This window comes from Cervus elaphus, chromosome 3 (genome assembly GCF_910594005.1).
Source record: "Cervus elaphus chromosome 3, mCerEla1.1, whole genome shotgun sequence".
NCBI classification, from domain to species: Eukaryota; Metazoa; Chordata; class Mammalia; order Artiodactyla; family Cervidae; genus Cervus; species Cervus elaphus.
In genome coordinates, this window is record NC_057817.1 from 28,478,785 (window position 1) to 28,501,516 (window position 22,732).

Consider the following 22,732-nt stretch of genomic DNA (forward strand, 5'->3'; position numbering starts at 1 on the left):
AAATAGTCTTGATTTCTTTTGATTTGAAAGAAATTGAAAATTTTGAAACTGGAAAATTAAGTCAAATGACTTTATTTAAAATTGACCTGGACAGCTGGACATACTAGGCCAAAATACTTTTTTAGTGATTGATTACTGGATGTCTCTCTTTTTCTTTGGTGGGGGGGACATTTCTAATTGTATTATGTTCCTAAGACTGGTTCTCAGCCTCAAGGGAGTCAGCTGTCTCCCCAGCAGGCTGCTAATTTTTATTTTTATTTATTTATTCCAATCCTCCTGAATGTTAGGCTGGGAGGGTTGGGCTTTTAAGGTCCTTTCTAAATCTGAATCTGTGACTCTTGTTTACTGTAAATGATACACAGAATTCTATTAATATATTTACTATAAATTTTATACTTGCTAATTTTTACTTGGAGTTAGAGGATTTTTTAAGAGTAGTTCTCAGATTTATATAGAGATGAATTTATATGTTTGTAATCATAGATCCTCAAATTAACTAGAACATCTCTTAGGCTTTCTTTAGCTCCAAAAAAATATTTATAGTGCCAATGCTATATAATTGGTAAGAACTGGTATAGTGATAGAACATTGTAATTATTCAGTTTCCTTTAAAAAATTTCATTTCTTCACTATCGATCTTTTCAATTAAATGAAAAAATTTAAACTAGCTTTTTCATAATGAAAGTGATACACAAAGTGATAAATTCAACAATAAATAACTTTTTCTACTTATAATAACTATTATAATAAAATATAGCTTTTTCTACTTATAGTCCTAGTCCCACTCTATAGAGGTAGTCACTGCAAAAAGTTTCTCTCAAACACACACAAACACACACACATATGCAGACGGGCTCATGTAGTATTAATGGTCTGCAGTTTTCTTTTTTGTGTTTAACATGTCTTGAACATCTTTCTATATTAAAATTTATAGTTTGACATCATTCTTTTGAAAAATGGCCATTCCCTATGAATGGCATTTAGGCTAAGTCCATTTAAGCATACGTCCTAATAATTTTTTGCATTTATTTCTAAGATACCTTCCAAGAAATAAAGTTGGCTGGATCTTACCTCTTTAACCACGTGACAGTTGGTATTTAAAATAAAGATGGTTTACTATTTCCATTGGAGTGAGGCTACATGAGAAGGAGAAGGGTTAGATTTTAGACCCTCCTGAGAACTGTAGTAGCATCCTGTTTGACTTAGCGTTGTCTGCACTGTTCCCTTGAAGCGTAATAGGTTCCCGTCTAGAAGAATCTACAGTATAAAGACTTGACAGTTAAAAGGGAGACATTGGAAAGTAAAAGGATCATTGCAGAACTCAAGGACTGAATACCAGTCACGACATAAAATGTGACTACTAAGTAATGAGGTTCCATATTACGCCCCAATGATAAGAACGTTTGCCCACATAAATGATTTATTTAAGAAGCCATTTAAAGGGAGTGGAAATGGAGGTTGTCATTCTTTCTGGAAAGAGATTACAATATGACAAATACAAGACAACTAGAGTCTGAGAGACCTGAGAAAGAGGTCCTCATGAGGGGGTGGACGTGATTCCTGGAAGTCTGGCACCGTCAGGCACTGGATGCATTGTGAGGGGCAGAGCATGATCTGACCACTGAGTTGGAGGAGCAAGGGGAAGCTTGGCAAGTGGAGAAGGCTTGGCATAATGGAACTAGCCATGTCTCATTTAGGCCTAATGAAAGAGTGTTCTGAAAACCCTTTGTATCCCCAAGTGTTCTGAGAAAGTCTTTTGTATAGGGTTGCTGCAGAGATTTGGGCTATCTTCAAACTTCCATGACGTATTGGCTGAAGCTTCAGCATTTAGTTTTGAAAGTAACACAAATTTCAGATGCAGATATTTGAAGTCAGGACTGAGTTTTTCCTTCTCCACTTAAGCTTTTTTCTCTGGCCAATACCTAATAATTCCAGGTAACTTGGGACTCAAGACTCAAACAGCCTTTGTATCATTTTTCTGAATTTTTAGTTGGCTTTCTTGGCTATGGATGGTTCCTCTATGGCAATCTGATCTGTTATGGCCTCTGCTGGTCTGTTATGAGAACTCCAGCCTCACCAGGAATGGCACAAATGCTCCCATCTAGCTGTATCTTTTTACTGATATATAAAATAGTCCTTCATTCTTCTGCTTCTCCTAAAAACAGCTCGTATTTTCTCAGTTGTGAGCTAAGGTTTTTCCTGCTAAAATATTTTTATTTGTGATTAAATTTTTGTTTCATTATACAAATTCCAAGACTTAAATGAGGAAGAAAGATGCTCTATGTGATATGAGGACAATGGCATCAGTACTTGTTTTCTGTTTTATTAATACTTTCTTTCTCCTTGCTTCTTTTAATGACCTTTTATTTTACCTTTGATCTTAAACTCCCATCTATTTCTACTTCCTCCCTTTTTCCTCATCTTTCCTCTTCACTTCCAGATTTCTTCTATATTTTTCTTTATGAATACTGGCCTGTTCAACAAATTAATTTGGAAATTGCAACTAAATCTAGCATTTGCATTCTCAAATTCAGAGGTGTAAAAGTTGTTTATGGGCTTCCCTGGTGGCCCAGTGGTATAGAATCTGCCTGCCAATGTAGGAGATGTGGGTTCGATCCCTGATCTGGGAAGATCGCACATGCTGTGGAGCAACTGAACCCTTGCACCACAACTAGAGCCTGTGTTCCAGAGCTGGGGAGACGCAACTGCTGAGCCCACTTGCCCTAGAGTTTGTCCTCCATAGCACAAGAAGCCACAATGAGAGGCCTATGCATTGCAACTAGAGAGTAACCTCCCCTCACCACAATTAGAGAAAAGCTAGAGCAGCACTGAAGACCCAGCACAGCCAACTTAAAAAAAAAAAAAAAGTTGTATATGAATTACAATTTTCAGTTGGATTAGTATCAATTATGAGAGAACTTGGTATTTAAAAAATACTAATGTATTACTTACTATGTGCTATGCTATGCTTAGTTGCTCAGTCATGTCCAACTCTGTGCAATCCCATGGGCTGTAGCCTGCCATGCTCCTCTGTCCATGGGATTCTCCAGGCAAGAATACCGGAGTGGGTTGCCATGCCCTCCTCCAGGGCATCTTCCCAACCCAGGGATCGAACCCAGGTCTCCGACAGTGCAGGCAGATTCTATACCGTCTGAGCCACCAGGGGGGCCCTCAGGAGGTAAACAGCAATCTGCAGTGATGAAAATGAGGAATGTGTACCTCACCAAAGCAGTACCATTTTGTATTATGTGGGATCTCTGGGGACATGAGTAATAACCTAGGTTTATTCTATTCTGTGAATCTGTGTTTTCATGTATTTGCGTAAGGTGAGGTACACATTCCTCATTTTAATCACCGCAGACTGCTGTTTTGAGTTCTTTTTTTTTTTTAAATCACTGAATTGCCAGAGAATTCCCTCTTTCTGAATTCTCATGTCTAATTTTTCATTTAAGGGTTTAATTAATATCTTTCCTTAGACATCTGTATAACTTTGCTTCAGCCTTTCATTCACCTTTTTTAGGTTTATTAAGCTTGACTTCTCTAAATTCATCCTTGCACTCTAGCTCCTCAAAAATGGTTGTTATTTTGCTTTATTAACAGGTTTTTGTGTGTATTATACACTTATGTAGATCAATTTGTGAATGTCTTTTTTGAAACCTTCCTCGATAAAACATACAGCTTCTTGTTTGTGCTTTTCAACTGCTATGGCCCTGTCTTTCTCCCAGATTTGTTCCACTGATCTCTTTTGGTTAGTGTGGAATTAGTCACAAAGGTGCCTGTCTCTCTAGATCTGGATTCTAATTAAATGTAAATTAGTAAAGTAACATACAGCCTCAGGGCTAAATCTACAGATTCCCTGTCAAAAAACAAATAACAGTGGCTTGGATTTTTATCTTAACTCTTTTTCTCTAAGCATCTCAGCACATAGTATCCTCTGATCTATTCATTTTCAGCCTCCCAGGAGAGTGTACTCTTTTATCTTTTGTTTGGTAAAGAGTGGTTGTTAAAATGTACACTTTGGTGTCAGATGAACCCTTGTTCAAATCTCAAATCTTGCTCTTCCTGGATGTGACTTTGGACAAAACAATCTCTTAAACCCCAACTTTCTCATCTTAAAAAGGAGATAATTCTTAATTCATAGGGTTGTTAAGGAGACTACAAAGGATAATAAATACAAAACAGTTATATCTTGTTGCAATTTTATTCCCTTGCTTAATAAATTTAGGATACTATTGAAGGCAAGATCACCTCTACATGTAGATATGACCAAAAGAGAGATGTATAAACATTGACCAGGATATAAAATTTGACCTTTGGTTTTTGTCTTTGTCTGTTGTTCTTGATCATCTGTCTTTCCTTCCTACTTGAGTTTTTCGCCCCTAAAACCCACCCAACCATGAATTATGCATGGTCTGGAGTCTAACAGTCACATTTAGAATTAGATATAGTGTCCAATGTTATAATTTACATATTAATATTAGCATTTTTTTTTTACTTATAACTTTTACTCCACTGCACTCCTGGTCATTTGACCTCCACAGGTCCTGCTTGGGCTGGAAGCAGAATCGCAATTATGAGTGAACAGGCACCATTGTAATAACTTACCTAGCGATTCTATTAAGACAATGAAATATGGTTAATAAGTGACTCTGTGAGAAGTGGTTGTGATGTTTGTTCTAACAATCCAGATGATTGTTTTGACTGATCTACAGCTTACTGGCAAACTGAATTCTGCTGTCTTCTCAAAGGATTTGCAAACTTTTCTTTGGCTGTCTTCTAATTTAGTGTCATTAACCAAGAAAGCTTGGGTATTGAGGCTGATGGTACTCTGACAAATTTCCCTGACTGATGCTCAGATTCTAGATGTGTTGGTATATGAAACACTTAGCCTACCCAACAGGGCCTTTGGGCTATTTTTTGTTACTCATCCCACTGACTCTAAACATTCTGGGGTCTTCTCTTCCTTTTCGATTCCTGTGTGTCCAGGAAAAACAGAATCATGTGAACATTTGTATCATACTGTGTTGTCAACAGTTTATACCACTATTTGACCTCCACAAAATCCTGTGAGACACATACTTTTATCCCCATTTTCCAGATGAGGAAGCCAAGGAACAGGGAAGTTACCTACCTTGCCAAGGGTCACACCATTAGTAAGAGGAGTTGGGGCTTCTGGTCAGGGCATCTGGCTCCAGATCTCATGCTCTTGGTTACATGTTATATCATGCCTAACTTTAGCAGATAGGTGGATGATCAGTACTCTAAGGATTGCCTTTTTGTGATCTGCTTTTTTTCATTTTGCAGTATTGTTTCTTGGTCTCTCAGAATCTTTTATATCACTTAGGGGAGAGAACTGGAATTCTTGGCATTTTTCCAAGTCACTTAACCTCTTAATTCTAAAACTGAAATGGCTTGATACCCAGTAGATCTGGCTCATAGTTCTTGGTGGCAGTGTAAGTGCACCATGCTTTAGAACCAGCCTAACCAGAGTTTAAATCCTGCCATCCATCCATTTGCTAAATAAAAAGCTTCTAAATGCCAAATACCATGCTTTGTACTTGGTGCTGAGGATACAGTAAACAAAACAACTTCTTACTCTCATGGAATTTACTCAATTGATAAAAGACTGAAGGACAAATATATGTCAAACGGTAAATGCTTAAGAAATATAGGGCAAGGGGATAGATACTTAGGGGAAGCCCCCTTTTAGAAATATGGTTAAGGAAGTGTCTCTGATAAGGAGATGTTTGACCAAATATTAAGTGAAGAAGTAAGTATGGGTCTAGCTGGTGAAACAGTGTTCCAAGGGAAAAGGTCCTGAGATGAGAGCATGATTGTCCTGTTGCAAAGAATCTAGTGGGCCAGGGCAGTTAAAACAGAGAGAGGGAGGGGAAATGTAAGAGACAAGCTGACATACAGGATGGTGGCTGGTGAGGCAAGAGGATTCACCTATAACTTACAGGGCCTTACAGGTCAAAGGAGAGACCTGTTCTTCCTTTCTGAGCGAGACAAAACCAAGATTGGGTGTCCTTGGCAAATGACGTACAACATTCCGATTTCTGAGCCCTCGTTCTCCGTTTTAAAAATGAGTTGCAAAATTGTGAAGATCAGAAATCACGTAAGAAAATTTGGAAAGAAAACAATCCATCAATACACGCTGAAGATTACTCTGCATTGCTTCTATTTTCTTCATACCCTGGGCAGGCTGCAGCACGTCGCGCTGCTTAAGACTTAGATCCCCTGAGCGAGGATAATGGGGATTACGTTCCTTAGACCTGGAAGTGTGGGCCTGATGAAAGGAAAAGGGGAGTTTTAGGCGAGAATTTGTTTAGTCATCGAAGATCTGGAGCTGAGGGTCTCCCCTCATCCTCTTCAAAAGGCTGCAGCGGCGTCAAACTCGCTTTCCCAGGCTGCAGCGGAATCGCCGCCTCCTGAGTCTGTTTGCCGGCGAATTTCGGCTCTGCGCAGGTAGCCGCCTCCAACTCCCGGCATGCCGCTGGGCGTAGGGCTAGCACGTAGACTCCATTTCCCAGCCTGCCCCGGGGCTCGGTCCGGACGTGCCGGCGCCTATAAGAGCCAGAGCGCTGCGGCCGGAGCCTATTGTTAGCCGGAGCCGGGGCGGTTCTGGGCGGCTGCTGCCGGGGGGCGCCCGAGTTGTCGGAGCCGCCCGCCCTCTGCCGCCTGCCGGCCGACCTGCCCACCCACCGTCCCTCCCCGCCCTGCTGCCCTGGGAACTCCCAGACCGTCTGTGCGGCCCCGGGACTCGCTCTCTCTTCCCTTCTTCCCACTTGGGCTAGGGCGGCGGCAGCGGGGGCGGCAGAGACCATCACGGGAGGAGGCAGCTGCGGCGGAGCCGGTAATGGGCCTAGGGGTGGGGGTCGGAGGGTGCCTCCTCGTCCTTTCTCGGGATCGGCCCCCGGGCGACTGTGGAGGAGTGGTCAACCCAGAGCCGCGCGGATGGAGGGGTCAGAAATGAGGGAGGCACGGACGGCAGCGGTCGGGGGGCGGGGAGCTAGAGTGCCGCCGGGAAGGGAAAGAGTCGGGAGAGGCGTGGGAGCGAGGGGCACGGAGGACGCGGGCCCGGACTGCGGGGGCAGCTTAAGGGAGCCCGACGGGCGGCTTAGAAGCCGGCAGGAATTCGGATTGAGGGTTAAGTTCGGAATGGAGTGGAGATGATGTAGGATGGAGGGAAGTGAAGGAAGGGGAGGGGGGAAATAGAAGAAAATGTGGGAGGAGTGGTTGGGAATTTGTGGGTAGCAGGCAGGAAAGGATGGGAAGCTGGGTAGGGGCTGCAGACACTTGGAGTGAGCAGGAAGGTTAGCAGGAAACAGAGTGAAAAGGTGCCCCAGCGCTGAAGGGTTCAGCGGGGGTGTCCATGAAGGGGAACTGGTGACTTGACATGTCCTTTCAACCCAGGTTCCTGAGGTCTCCCATTTTTTCGTGGCGTTGTGTGGGAAAACGAAAGCATCAGTTGCCCTAGTTGCTAGTTGGATATTTTTTCACAGGCCCAAACACGCAGCCGACTGCCATCCATTCCTTTTAGTGCCACGGTCTCGATGCATCCTTTTAAAGGGAGCTAGAGTGGCAATGTGACACATACACCGTTCTTCAGTATGAAACGTTAGAAGTTATCCCCAAGAGACACAGTGTCCCCTTGGCTTGCAGTTTTCAGTTCAAGGTAAATCCACAGTTAATTCAGATTTTCCTTTTCTTTTACCGACTTTCCATTTTGCAAATGTCCAGAGCCAGGAGGATGTTGATGTGTGCCAGAGTTATAAATGACTGGATATCCTTGAGAGTTCATGGGTCCTGCAGCGTCATATTCCAGTTCTCCCACAAAGATCTCTTGTCCTTCATAGGATGGGAGTTTAGACATGGAAAGCCAGATTCTAACCTTGTGTCAGTGAAGGGATGAAACCAGAGAGTGAGGGTTGTAGGGGGAAAGCTTCCTTGAAATACCTAGTTTAAACAAAATGTTTTCACTTGAGCACCTTGTTAGTTCATTATCCTGGTTATCACAAGGACACATGGAGCCACAAAATTCATAGTATTTGAGGAGCAGCTCACAATATTTTGTAAAAGGAGAAACAGGACTGGTCATCTTATTTAGGTTGATCCTAACTCTTAGCAGCAAGCTTTCCTTCCTCTAATCCAGCTACACATGGTAGCACTGACATCTTACTAGAGATTTTCGGCCCTTGACCTTTAGCAGAAGGTTGGGTTCCAGTCCAGTAGAAATGGGATGTGAGAGGTACCTTGTCTTATTTTGGACTCCTTTAGGAGAGGGATTTCATTACCTAAACTCCGTCAATACATTCTGCATCCACAGAATTAGGGGAGGGGCAGTTCTTTTCTTGCTAGTCTCACATATGCTGGGTTTTGGGGTTTGATGGCGGTTACAGGAATTCTCACAGGCCTGAAAAGGCTTATGCTTAGTACTGAAATACATATATGCTGTAAATCTGTTTTATTTGGTGCTAGCCTGATCTCTTCTATATACTATGGATCTGAATTTTGTATACCTTTGGGAAATGTTCAACTAGCAGAAATACTTAAGAAAAGGCAGTAAGGCATGCAGCTAGAAAGTGTCAGCTGACCTTCCATTTTAATGGCACAAAAGCTTTTATAGAAGTTTGCATTATTTTCTCCAAAAGCATTTATTCTTTGAGTTGGTCATTTTGACAGTTAACTGTCAGTTATGACCTGCATTTCCAGTCTCATCTTGATTATTTCTGTATGGGTTAAGTGCTTGGGAGTATAAGTGTTTTTCTTGAACATAGGTATTGATCCTCTGCCAAAGAATAAATAGTTGAGAGAGGTGGAGATGACTGATTTCTAACTGTGGTTGGAAAGGAAGTTGAATTGATAAATTGAAAAGTGGAACCCATTGTTGTTATTGCTATTTCAGAGAAGGATTTCTTCAGGCCACAGTGGAAGTAGATGGGAGGTTTCTTGGTGCCCAGTGGACATCTTATATTTCACAAGTTCACTCCAGAGAGCTGGACAAGGAAAGCTGGGTTGAAATTTTAAGTTATATTGGTTCTCAGGACAGAATTTTTGGATTTTTTTTTCTTTTTTGGTAAGAATGGGTTAATGACAGAAAAAGTGATGCTAACCTCCTGGGTAGGGTGAAGAGAGCCCAGTCAGTATGCACATTACTTACATATATAGCCATTCAGATGATGCTCAGACATTTTAAGGAAAATATTTTTCTCCCAGGTTTTGCATCTTTTTTTCTTCTTTCTTACTAGCCTCCTCCTATCTTTGCCCAGAAACCTCTTTTCCAGAAATGGGAGTGAGGAAGACATAGAAAAAGAATAGAGAAAGCAGCCAGCAATCCTTGCTGCCCAGAGTGCACAAAAAGTGGCCGAAAGAGAAAAGATACCCTGGGGCACCTTGGTTAAGACAGTGGAGGATTATATTAAAACACCATCTTCAACCAGACTCAATCACATGCAGGGCTTAAGGAGAAACATTTAGAAGAAACCCACACTACTGGCAGCAAAGGCACATCAGAACAGAGGTCAGGAGTGCACATTTGCTTCTCTGGCGGTCCAGTGGCTAAGACTGCCTTCCAACGCAGGGGGCATTGGTTCAATCCCTGGTTGGGGAACTAAGATCCCACATGCCTCAGGATGCCGCCAAAAAAATAAAAATAAGTAAATAAGACTTGTTTAAAAACTTTATTTAAAAACAAATCTATTACTCAATGGACATGAGTTTGAGTAAACTCCGGGAGTTGGTGATAGACAGGGAGGCCTGGTGTGCTGCAGTCCATGGGGTCGCAAAGAGTCAGACACAGCTGAGTGACTGAACTGAACTGATGAGTACCTTCAGGCTTAGGAACAAGGTACTTTCCTAGTGGCAGTATTAACTGGTTCTCAGTTAAAACTGAAGATGGACTTCAGTCCTTTCTAAGAAGGATTTTGAGCTCAAGTCAGCTTTTTTATGTGGTCAATAAGATTTTTTGGTGGGGAGGAAATATTGTGTTCAGTGGTCAACATTGTTTTTCTTTTTTTATTCCTCCCCCATAAGTACTCCATAGCAAGGGTCTCACCTCCTCCATTAATAGAATGAAATGAGATTTGTTAGTTAATAGGCATCTTTAAGCCCAGCTGAAATCTTAACCTTAAATAAAAGTCCATGGCTCTCTCCTTTCTTAACCCACATCCTAAGAATGCGATCAGTAACCTGAAGAACAAAATTGATGCTTTGGGCTCATTTTTAAATTTGATTACAATTTGTATCTAGTAGTTGATTTTTTTTTTTTTCTTTCTGGCCAGTTTATTTCAGGAATGTGCTGGTCTGAGACCTGTGAGGACAGGTTTCTTAGGTGCATCTTGTGACTTGAATTTTTATGCGATCTGGCTAGGTAAATTAAGAAATACCTAAAGTACTTATTAGGTCTGGTTGACTGTGGAGCTGAACCAAGAGCAGGCAAATTGCTTCCAAAACACAGTCTAGAAAATCAGCACTGTAGCAGGCACCTCTTGACACCACAGTATATTCTGGGGAGCTGCTCTGCAGTCATGCAGCCCTGGCTTTCTGGGCAGTGTTGTTATTCCTGCTGCATAATTAGCAACTAGTGAGATCATAGTCTGGGGAGATTCTGGCATTACTGAGGCAGAGCAGGGAGCTTTCGCATCATCACATGTGGCCCCGGCTCTGACAGCGTTTCTGCTGAGCAGATTCATATCCTCGGGAACTCAAGTGCAAAGATGGAGGAGAAAGATTTGTCCCTGGGAAATGGACTATCCCAGACTCCTTGGTTGTGTGGCAGCGCCTTGAAAACACTGCCTGCCGTAATAATGTAACCAGAGTAAATCGTCACTTCTTTGCTATTTGTCATGCCCTTGCCAGTTTCTTTATAGAGGGCAAGGATTGTAAAGGGAAGTCTTCCTTGCAGAGAGGATGATGGGAGGTCAACTGAGCCCAGTTTTATGGAGCAGTAGGCAATTGGGAAAGAGTCTGGGTTTTGAAGCCAGTGCAGTTTCTAATCTTCAGTCCATTCCTTCCCCCATACCACCCCAACCCCCCTTCAGTCCATTCTTTAGAATCTAATTTGTCCTTTTCAGGAGCCTGGTGAGACACTTTACATTTGTGAAGATCTGGGTAAAGCATTTCCCTGACACTCAGTGTACTTTGAAATTGAAAGCCTACAGCAGTATTTCCCAAAGTGTGTTCCGAATCCTTTGCCCTGTAGGATACTCTCGAAACAAAGGATTTACAGAAGCCCTGCGTTCTGTTTCCTCTTACCCTTCACCAGGTTCTTTAACATATTAAAAGTCTCTGAAAGGTCTACGTAAAAGCAGTTTTCTTAAGTATTTTGACACAGCAGTCTTATTTCCATGTAGAAGCTATTAATATATTAATATCGTGTGTGTGGGGGGGGGGGGGGGGGTTAGTGGCTCAGTCGTGATGGACTGTGGCCCACCAGGGACTTCTATGCCCATGGAATTCTCCCGGCAAGAGTACTGGAGTAGGTTGCCAATTCCCTTCTCCAGGCGATCTTTCCGACCCAGGGACTGAACTTGGGCATTACAAGCAAATTCTTTACCTCCTGAAATTCTTCACTTGGGGGCACCAGGGAAGCACCCCTCCCCCCCCAACACACACACACACACACACCATCTCCAATTTTCAGATACTATAAAAATTCAGTTGTTGTTGAGGAAACTGAGGGACATTGACATGCTGGCCCCCCACCCCCCACACACACCCGAGGCCTCTATTAATTAATATCTGTGGAGCTAGTTTATTTAGTGGATACACTTTGGGAAATGCCAGAAAATTTTCCAGAAAAATAATTGGATCTAGTATGGGTTGAGGCATAGCCTAATTCTGCCTTTGATCCCCAGTCCCTCCTGCGGGCCCCATGGAGAGCTCTCCTGGGCGAGCAGAAGAGCAGGGCTGTTATCCCAGGGCTAATGAAGCCTTGAGCCCAGCTGGCTTGGAACCAAAGGCCTTCACTCCACTGGGAAAGGTGCTGCTGTTACTCATCTCATTATTCTAAGAGTGACTGAGGATGGAGGGGCTAGGGAGCAGCAGAAGTAGGAGGCTGCTGACTGGAATAAGATATGACCTCGTCTCAAGAGAGCAGAAGTCCATGCTAGTGACTTGGGGGCCTGCTTTCTGCCTTTGGAGAGCCGTGTGTATAGGCTTGGGAGTGGTCTGTCTCAGGACTGGAGTGTTGATTCCTCTTCTCCCCTGGGCAGAATCCTAATGCACCTGGCTACCTGCTGGTGAGCAGGGGCTTTGGGGCCGACGTGGTGGGCTCCCCCAAGGAAACCCCTTTGAAACCAATGGATGCATTTACGGGCTCGGGTCTCAAAAGGAAGTTTGATGATGTGGATGTGGGCTCATCAGTTTCCAACTCCGATGATGAGATCTCCAGCAGTGACAGCGCGGACAGCTGCGACAGCCTCAATCCTCCCACGACGGCCAGCTTCACACGTGAGTGAGCCGCTCCCTCCCAGCCCGCACCCACATCCCGCAGGCATTGGAGCCCTTTGCAGCTCTCGCGACAGCTTCTGTCCAGCTTGGGGATTTGTCCTTAGTCGTAATCTCTCCCACTCTTAGCTCAATCGTGCTCTTTGGAGGACTTCATTGCTTTAATATCATAGACTTAAGTGGGATTTATTCTAGCTGATTTTACTTGGCCTGTGGTGTTTGGGTCCCCAAAATGGGTCGAATTAAACTGAAGAAGGAGTCGTCCAGGAGTTTACCCTTTCCCACCAGAATCCCATATAGTTGCACAAAACTGTAGCTCTAGCAAGAAGTAAATGCTTACTGCCTGGACAACTGGGGCATCTCAACGCTTCTTAATTCTTAGAGCTCAGTTAGTTTCTTGGAAGGAACTTCTGATTACATAAATCAGGGGTTATCTCTCTGCTAAATGTGGCCCACTGGTCATTTTTGTAAATAAAGTTTTATTGGAACACAGCCACGAGACCCAGTGTCTACAGAGGCTTTCATGCTACAACAGCAGAGTTAAGTAGTTGCAACAGAGACCTTGTGGCCTACAAAACCTAAAATATTTACTATCTGGACCTTTACAGAAGAAGTTTGCCATCTACTGCCACAGATCAGCACTGACCAGGGAGACGTCCCTGCTGATTTAGTAGTTAGGATTTGGCGCTTTGACTGCTGTGACCCAGACTCAATTCCTGGTCAGGAAACTGACCTACAACCCGTGTAGGCCAAACACACTACACAACCTGTGTGGTATGGCCAAAACAAAAAAATGCAGTCCAAAAGAATTTTGTTATGATAGAGTGTTCTGTATCTGTATTGTCCAGTATGGTAGGCATTAGCCATATGTGGCTATTGAGTGCTTAAAGTGTGATTAGTGTAACTGAGGACCTGAATTTTAAGTTTTTATTTCATTTTAATTAAGTTGCCACATGTGGCTAGCAGCTGCTGTATTGGACAGTGAAGTTGTGTAGATTGTTAAGTCCCGAAAAGATTACCTACAGTTCTCTTCCTAACTGATCTCTAAAAATAGATTTTGTGGTCATCTATTTGGCAGAAGTCAGTCAGGAGGCAGTGGTATGGACCTGGTGATGGTCAAGGTCCTTTCCAACTGTGCATTTAAGGTTTGAAGATTTGGAAGGTCTCAAGGTACAAGGAGCACCTCTGGAGAAGAGTTGAGAGCCTAGATGGATGAGGAAGAATGAGGTCCTCCAACAGGCCCTCTCTGGGTTAATTAAACTTTCTGTGCTCCCTTCTCAGCCACATCCATCCTGAAGCGGCAGAAGCAGCTGCGGAGGAAAAATGTGCGATTTGACCAGGTGACTGTGTACTACTTTGCTCGACGCCAGGGTTTTACCAGCGTGCCCAGTCAGGGCGGCAGCTCTCTGGGCATGGCCCAGCGCCATAACTCTGTACGCAGCTACACACTCTGTGAGTTTGCTCAGGAGCAGGAGGTGAACCATCGGGAGATTCTTCGTGAACACCTGAAGGAGGAGAAACTCCATGCCAAGAAGATGAAGGTGCCTAAGGGGTCTGGGGTCTGGTACTTCCCCTGTGCCAAGAAAAAGCAGAAAACCGTCTAGGTCTATTGTGTTTTTCTTGTTGGTTTGGTTTGGTTTCAGACTGTTGCCTTTGGTATGTAGAGATTCCACATCTTTCTAATGAAGAATCTCAGATTTGGAATCAAATCTCAGTTTGAGACACTATTCTTGTCTCTGGTGGGGAGTCTAGCAGAGACTCCCTAGACTTCCCTACCCTTCCCCCATCTATCAGTGTTTAAAGTTTGAATGACTCCCTGAAGACATTCAGGTCTGCCACCCCTGGACCCTTAGGAAGCACAGTGTTTCCATTTCTCATCAAATGATTGTCCATTGGCTTGATGCACAGAACAGATGTTGGATCTTTTGGATCCTTTGAAAGGATGCTGCCAATTCTGGGCCTCCCGTTGCTTCTAGATGATAGGTTTTCAGGTATAAAAAATAATGTTACCAAATAGTTACTTTGATTTGTATAGGACTGGGCCTGCAGTCTGATGCTGCTCTTCAAGTTTAGGAGGAGAGCAGGGCTGGAAGACCCACCTCAGATTTCTCTTTAATAGCTCCACATTTGCTCTTTGCGCCACCTGGCACTCCACAGCTGTGGTTTCCACCAGTCTGCAAAATATTGCCCCCAGAATTCCTAGTTCCGAGCTTGGAGAACACTGCTTCAGGCCTGGCCAAGTTTCTTGTGGGCTCAAAGTATTCAGACCCATGTTAGAACAGGTGGCTGCATTATTTCCAGGGTCATGGGTGAAATCCTGATGAGATACACAATGCAGGAAGGTTGGAGAACCAGTGACAGAGGTTGTGAATGAACTGGATCTCAGCGCTCTGTCCCTTTGAGAGCTCTATGTCTGCTGCCCGCAGTCCACGCCTCAAACCTTACACCTGTTTTTCTAACTACAGTGACATTCAGGCTTCTCTGTCTTCTGTCTGAGGAATTCCATCACTGACCTATCACCTTCCTGCTGCTATAGCAACAGCTGAGCAAATAAACTTGTCATCATTTGCCATGAAGGCTTTCTACCCTTTCCTTGTATGTCAAGAGAACACCCTTACTTTGGACCAGTTTACTCTTTTCTTAGAAATCTTTCCTATCTTTAGCACTTTATAGAAGAGGCAGTTGTTCTCAAAAATAATACATTTTGCATCTCCCATATGCCATCTAATATTTGTTTTCCCTTTGGACTTCCATCAAGAAGAAAAAACACTGGTGCTTTGCATCAGTATTAGTACCTACAATTTTTCTAACATTTTTATTACTTTGGCCTTTTATCCATATGGAATTCATTATTAACAAATAGTATGAATTGGGAATCTAACTTTTTTTTCCCCCAAAAGAATAGACAGTTGTCCCAATACCATTTAATGACTAGAATCTTTCTCACTGATTTGAAGTGTTCTTTTATTAGGCTATATTAAATTCTCCTATCTCTGTACATGGTTTCTTTCTATTGCATTTCTCATCTCTTTCCTTTGATGGGATATCAAGGAGGGGAGGGAGGTGCTTCGGAGGAGGCCAACTGTGGTGAAATGGGCAGGAGCAATGCTCAGGTCTGCAGGAAGGCCCCTTGTAGTTGGCCTGCCTGCAATAGAAAAAAATGTCGGGTTCCCCAGAAGCACCACTCTTTTTCTCTCATTCCTCTTCTCACCTCCCCACAAACAAACAGAACAGGTTTGTAGCTTATTAGCTGGGTCTGTTGCATCACATCTCTCCCAGGAGTTATTCCTTTACCAGCATTCTTCTGACTGGCTGATGAAATGAGTCAAACCCACCAGTAGCTTGGCTTTCATCCTGCCAGTAGCTTCCAGAGCCCTGGGGATCGTGAGGCCTCATTTTCTTTACCTGAACTCTCGAGTGGGTTTTCAGAGCTCATTCAGCCACAAACTGTCTTCAGCCTGTCCTTCCTCTCAGATCGCCCTTCCTGCCTCTTTGTCCTTCTTAGCCAGAGAACCCAGATTCCTGCCTGCAGAGAGTACACGCAGTATTATATTTGCCACCCTACCTCACATGCAGCTTTCCTTTGAAACCAAATAAAAAGGATTAGAAGGGAGAAAGAGGGAATCCCCTGGTGGTCCACTGGTTAGGGCCTCAGTGCTTTCACGCTGAGGGCCCAGGTTCAAGCCCTGGTCCAGGAACTAAGATTCCTAAAGCCATGCAGCATGGCCAAAAAAAAAGGAGAAAGAATATATTTCTTTCAGGCCGTGGGAAGTGAGGGCTTTCTTGATAGCCATTGATAACTTGCTCACTTTTTTCTCCTCCCCATAAAATGAGGCTCTTCTGCGTATGCTCAGATGATTACTCAGACTGAGGATTCAGGTTCATTGACAAAGACATGATAGGTAGCCTTGTACTACACTTTAACGTACTCTTCTTTGCAGAATTGTGGTTTTGGGTCGTTCGGAGTGCAAACTAGCAGGTGTTTTGCAAGGCTGTTTACACCCAAGGAATATCCACCCATTGAAGTGCCTTCTCTTCGTCCATGTATTAGATGGCAGGTTAGCTGAAGCTAAGGGGCACAAGGCTGGAAATGGAGGGTATAACTGTAGGGGGAAATTATCTTTGGGGGGGAAGGTGAGACAGATTTGGAGAAACTTTGAGCCAGAAAGGTGATGTCCCTTGTTTGATGGACTGGCGTTGGTGCTACATAGGCTTCCTGTCCTTCTGCTCTAGATTGATTCTTTCGACTGACTCTATCCAGTATAGTAGGCACTTGCCATACTAGTGGCTATTTATACTTAATTAAAACGAGATAAAGGTTAAAGTTCAGTTTGCCGGTTGCACTAGCCCCGCTTACCGTGCTCAGGAGCCACGTGTGCGCCGGGACAGGCCACGTGGGTGTCTGAGCCGTGGCAGCAGGTTCACTTGGCCTGACCTGCTGTAGTTGTGCCAGTGAGGAGGCTCCTGCTGCTACTGCTCTGGCACCTGACCTTCCTTCCTGTCTCTTGGCAGCTGACCAAGAACGGGACGGTGGAGTCGGTGGAGGCCGACGGCCTGACGCTGGATGATGTTTCAGATGAAGATATTGACGTGGAAAATGTGGAGGTGGATGATTACTTCTTCCTGCAGCCTCTGCCCACCAAGCGGCGACGCGCCCTGTTGCGGGCTTCTGGGGTCCATCGCATCGATGCTGAAGAGAAGCAAGAACTTCGAGCCATCCGCCTGTCACGGGAAGAGTGTGGCTGTGACTGTCGACTGTATTGTGACCCAGAAGCATGTGCCTGCAGCCAGGCTGGGATTAAATGCCAGGTCAGTCCTCCCTGACCTGAGGTGGCATAGTGACCATAGTGTGGTCACCTGACCACAGGTGACCTGTGACCCCTGGCACCCTAGAGTCAGGGGTGTTATCTGGTGTGGGTGCCAGTGAAGGGGGGGGTCCCTGTGCAGGGGGGAGCACTCCCTGTTCTACAGCCCTCCTCCACCAACAAAGAAAACAAGTATGGCAGGATTCTTAGGCTGTGGAGATAGGGATGATTTATTTTTTTTCTGTGTCTCTCACCTCAGAGATGATAAGGAGTTGTCAGCACCTGGAGGAACGGGGTTAGTAGGTTTCACATTTAGTAGCTGTCCTTAAATATTGACTGATTCCTTGAGGTAAACAGAAGCAAAGAACTGAGGTAGGCTTTACATTTTATCCTACAAACACTTCCTCATAGTACCTCTAGTCCAGTTTTGTAAAAATCAGAATAGTCCTCAGAATCTGTAACTCAGGATCAGCTTTGGGCTGAAATCCACAGCATCCTGAAAGATAGGAAGCATCGTTTTCCAGAGAGCCTCTGATTGGAATACAAATCTCAACTGGAAAATGGCAAAGAATATTTATCTGGAACCTGTATACTGAGGCTGTCAGTCCTGAGTCCTTGGGGTAGAATTTATCCTAACCTTTTCTTATTTTCAGGTTGGTATCAGATAACTATAACAGCTCTGAGCAGATAATGCTTTTTAGACTAAGTGCCATGACGAATTGGTCTGTTACACAGAGCTGAGGATAGTTCTAAGAAATTGACTGTTCCCAAACCTGGGATGGAGAGTTCTAGAAGTTGATATCATAGGAAGACACTGTATTTGTACATACTTACTGTCTGTTCACATTTTTAATTTTATTTTTGGTATGTGTGGGGTTTTTTCATCTGGAGAGTTCAATGAGGAGATGAGGAGGTAGAAAGCATATCTTTTCCGAAAAAAAAAGAAAGCATATCTTTTCCAGATATCCCTGGTGTGTAAGTTAATTGTCTTGATGACTGCTTGCAAACCAAGCTGGCCAACCATCAGGGGAAAATGAAGCAAGGAGGGAAAACTGGTCATTATTTTATTTGAACCATCACTCTAGCATCTTAGCAAACAGATGCCTAGTTTCCCAAGAGTGTATTGCCTTGGACTGGCTGGGTGCTCTATGTCCTTTCCGATACCTGTCGTCAAAGAACAGCCTTGGGCCCTGGCCTTTTGTTTTCTTAATAAAGTAGGTAAGTTATGGAAGAGTCTCGGGTGCCTGCATTTCGTTTCTCTTGAGAGTTGTCAGCTTTCAGAGAGTTCTCTCTGGACGTCTAACTGGAAGGGCTCTTTGACGTGATCTTTGTCTATTTTTTGTTCAGAAGAAACAAAGCCCTAGGAGAGAGATGACTTTTCTTGAGGTCACACTTACTAATCAGTGGCTGGGCTGGAATTAAAAGGCAGGTGGTGTGGTAGCTCACGGAGCAGGTTATTTTTTATTTTTTTTAGTGTTTTAAAAGTTTTTATTTTCTATTGGGGTATAGCCAGTTAGCAATGTTGTTATAGTTTCAGGTTAACAGCCAAGAAACTCAGCCATACATATACATGTATCCATTGTATACATGTATTCATTCTCCCCCAAGAGGTTATGTTTTGAGTCCGCAGTTTCTCTTCTAAGACCTCAAACTTCGAATCGCTGTGTCCGCCAGCTAACGTCTCCTATCTCATCTGGCCTCAACCACCTTGTCTTCTCCTCAGGTGGATCGCATGTCCTTTCCGTGTGGCTGCTCCCGGGATGGCTGTGGCAACATGGCTGGGCGCATTGAATTCAATCCAATCCGGGTCCGGACTCATTACCTCCACACCATCATGAAGCTGGAGCTGGAGAGCAAGCGGCAGGTGAGCCGCCCGCCAGCCCCGGACGAGGAGCCCTCGCCCACCACCAGCTGCAGCCTGGCAGCAGGACAGGGTGCGGAGACACAGGACTTCCAGGAGTTCATTGCCGAGAACGAGACGGCGGTGATGCACCTGCAGAGCGCGGAGGAGCTGGAGCGGCTCAAGGCGGAGGAGGACTCCAGCGGCTCCGGCGCCAGCCTGGACTCGGGCATCGAGAGCCTGGGCGTGTGCATCCTGGAGGAGCCCCTGGCTGTCCCGGAGGAGCTGTGCCCGGGCCTCACTGCCCCCATCCTCATCCAGGCTCAGCTGCCCCCGGGCTCCTCCGTGCTGTGTTTTGCCGAGAACTCGGACCACCCGACCGCCTCGGCCGTGAACAACCCATCCTACTTGAACAGTGGGCCCCTGGTCTACTACCAGGTGGAGCAGAGGCCAGTGCTGGGGGTGAAAGGAGAGCCTGGGACGGAAGAAGTTGCACCCTCCTTCCCCAAGGAGAAGGATCTGAATGTCTTCTCTCTCCCTGTTACCTCACTGGTGGCTTGTGGCCCCACAGACCCAGCTGCCCTCTGTAAATCAGAGGTGGGGAAAACATCCACTTTAGAAGCACTAGTGCCCGAAGATTGTAACCCTGAGGAACCTGAGAGCGAAGACTTTCGCCCCTCCTGGTCCCCCTCAAACCTCCCCACGTGCACGGACAGGGAAGAGGGCTGTGCAGTGGAGAAGACGGCGCCGCAGGGTGAGGACAGGCCCCCGGAGGAGCCTGCCCTGGAGCCCCCTCTGGCAGTGTGACGCAGGGACGGAGACTGCCTCGTACCCGTTCTCTATTTATTCCCTTATTTTATCTAACACCATTTCAAAAACAAAACTGTAGAAGCAGCTGCTGCTCATATGTTATTTTATTGGGGTCTTTGGGGAAAGGGTGGGAAAGTATTGTTTGTACAAGTATTTTTTAAAGGGCCAACAGAACCAAGGAGACCAGCCCCAGCTCGATCAGGGGACAGAGTCTTGGGGCAGAGGAGGCTGCATCCTGAGCTTTCTGGGCCTTTGGAACAAAGAACTAGGATCTCACAGGAGGAGCTGGGTAATTCAAGCAGCTGTTCACGTAGGGACCAGAACACGACAATTTGAACAGCATGACAAAGCCCCTTCCTCTCTCCTGAGCTCCAGGCAGGGTTAAGCTCATCTTCCTCAGCAGTTACTGATACCCCACTTTGGTGTATTGTAGTAATACACTTGGGAGTCGTCAGCTGGTTGAGTCTAGAGAGGAGGGGGTGAAAGTGTCTCTGCTTCTGTACAAAACCTCTAAGATCTATAAAAATTGAACCTGCCTTCCCTGACCCCCTTATTTGGTAAATAAGTTAATATTTGACATTTTTGTTCTCTGACCTGTTCCCCACACTGGGGATTCCTGGTCTTAACTTGAAGTGTTTCTTTCACAAGTTTTTAGGTACTAGAGTTAAACTTGTCTTTGCCCCGCCCCCGCTTTGTCTTTTTTCCTTTGAAGGGAAAGAGCTAGATTGGCTGGGGATGTGGCATCAAGAGCCAATCTTCCCTATGTGTCTAACCGCAGCTCCATCAGGCAGCTTTAATCTGGGGCTCACACATCCCGTGGGAGACCTATATGGAGCATTAACCTATGTCCAAAGGAGATAGCAGGAAGAGGCTGCTGTCTGGAAAGATGACTTTCTTTGTGCCATGCTTGCTTTTTCACCTAGCCCTGTTCCCCACCCCTTCCCCCCAAAAAAATTAAGCTTTAAAGGAATGTAGGATGTGGCAAGTTCACCAACTAGTGTTTTTGTGTTACCTTTTTTGTTTTTTCCCTTTTTTTGGTCTACCTTCCTGGTCCCTCTTGGATATACAGGGTTAGAGTTCTTATTACTATATTTGCATACTGTTCCCCAGAATTGCAAATGCTTATTGGCTCCCTCCATCTTGATATATAAAGATTGGAAGTCAAACCAGTTCATGAATGCTTCCTGCAGCTCCCAGGTTCTAAGAAGTCAAGTTCTAACTGTAACCTTTGAGGTCTATAGAGTGGAATTCAGATTCGGTTTGTAACTTTTTAGGGGGGACGTGGTTTCTGTTCTCTTATGTCCAGCTTATGTTCCAGGATGTGCTCCACTGAACACTGAATTCTTTTCACTAGCAAAGTTATCACTGCCTCTGTTTTAATTCATTCTTTTTTTTTACGGCTCTTTGCCTGTGTTTGAAAAGGGAGGCAGTAGGGAGCAAAACACTCTAGCATCCTTCACACCATGCTTCATTACTGATATGGTTTATTAACCAGGAAAAAACAAAGTACAAACCTTTTTTTTTTTTTTTTGGTGAAGAAGGTAACTGTACTTACTTACCTTGCTTGTAAAGCCTTTTCTTGTGGGATCTTAAGGCCCCAGTGTCTGAAAGCAACCTCTATGTATATCACAGTAGTATTTCACCTGTCAAACCTAAACTGAGCCTGAAAGGCCTTATATTCAACATGGATACATCCTTTTAACTTATCCTGTCTCTCCTGTTCATTCCTGTTTTTGCTGGTTCTACATTTGGAGGTGAATTAATAAGCCATAGACCCTTATCTCTCTCCTCCTCTAGGCGCACAAAACGGAGTCGAGAGTCCTAAGCACCTGTGAAATAGGTGCTATCCTCAACTAAGCTACACTCCACCACCTTAGACTGGTCCCCTCAGAGACAAGACTGAAGTTTTAGTTGGGAATTTGACTCTGGAGATGAATCTTTCTAGAAGTTTGTATTCGAAGGGGAGGGTGAGTGCTATATCTTCCCTCTTAGAAGGGCTCCAGCCTAAGCTAGGAAGTGGATTCACCTGTTTAATAAGACATTTGGGATCAGACCAAGAATCTCAAACTAATTAAACTCATTGCCAACCCCCAAGATAATAAATCCCTCCCTTCATAAACTACAGTTCTGACTCACCTGTCCCAACCTTTTAAATGCTAAATATTAACATTAACAATCTTGTCAAGCAAAGGGCCTTTTCTACAACCTAGTCCATCTCGTTTCTGGTGCTACCTGAGCTGGACAGACAGAATTACAGAGCATGGTTGCTAGAAAGGCTAGGCTACTGACCACAAAGGCAGAGCTTCAGTCCTGCTTAGACTAGGTGGGATAAAAGAAATCTAGATAAATCACTCATTACAACTCTTAATATTTTCCAATTTCCTTTCTCACTGTACACAGGTAGTATTTTCAATGTGAATCCAAAGCTTGTCTGGTTCTCTGGAAAAAAAAAAATTTTTTTTTTTTTTGCCTTTTAGGTCCTTTACATTGTGATAATGCTGTATTTAAAGAAAATATTTAAATGTAATATTAAAGAAATATTCAAATGAATGGTGTTTTCTTCTTTACCTTGGCAGACCACAATTCAGTTACTTGTTAGAGAAAGGATGCTTCTCTAGTACTATATATAAAGCCAATTAGGTCAGTTAAGGATTAATGTTAACAATAGGGATGTTTTACTGTGGAAAAATAGAACATTCTCTGGAGCATCAAGAGTTTCACTTGCATCATGTGCCCTTAGGCGCCTCTTCAGCTGAAGCAAGCCTAGATCTGCCCTGTTGGAGCTTTGCTGACTCAGTCCCTACTCTTGGGGCCCACTTCTCAATTC

At 44.3% G+C, this 22,732-nt stretch overlaps 1 protein-coding gene across 1 annotated transcript; it reads left to right on the forward strand.

The window, feature by feature from the left end:
• Nucleotides 1–6,596: 6,596 nt before the first annotated feature.
• On the forward strand, nt 6,597–22,451 carry CSRNP2 (cysteine and serine rich nuclear protein 2). Its single transcript, XM_043884223.1, has 5 exons — nt 6,597–6,856; nt 12,216–12,453; nt 13,732–13,991; nt 16,963–17,259; nt 18,979–22,451. The coding sequence occupies exons 2-5, from the start codon at nt 12,303–12,305 to the stop codon at nt 19,900–19,902; spliced, it is 1,632 nt and encodes a 543-aa protein (XP_043740158.1). The 5' UTR covers nt 6,597–6,856; nt 12,216–12,302; the 3' UTR covers nt 19,903–22,451.
• The last annotated feature ends 281 nt before the right edge of the window (nt 22,452–22,732 follow it).

What these genes read in the sequence shown, in the direction of transcription:
- CSRNP2 (XM_043884223.1), top strand. Translation starts at nt 12,303, where the DNA reads ATGGATGCATTTACGGGCTCGGGTCTCAAAAGGAAGTTTGATGATGTG. An exon ending in CACGACGGCCAGCTTCACAC is followed by an intron (nt 12,454 to 13,731) that starts GTGAGTGAGCCG and finishes CTCCCTTCTCAG; the next exon opens with CCACATCCATCCTGAAGCGG. An exon ending in TCCATGCCAAGAAGATGAAG is followed by an intron (nt 13,992 to 16,962) that starts GTGCCTAAGGGG and finishes GTCTCTTGGCAG; the next exon opens with CTGACCAAGAACGGGACGGT.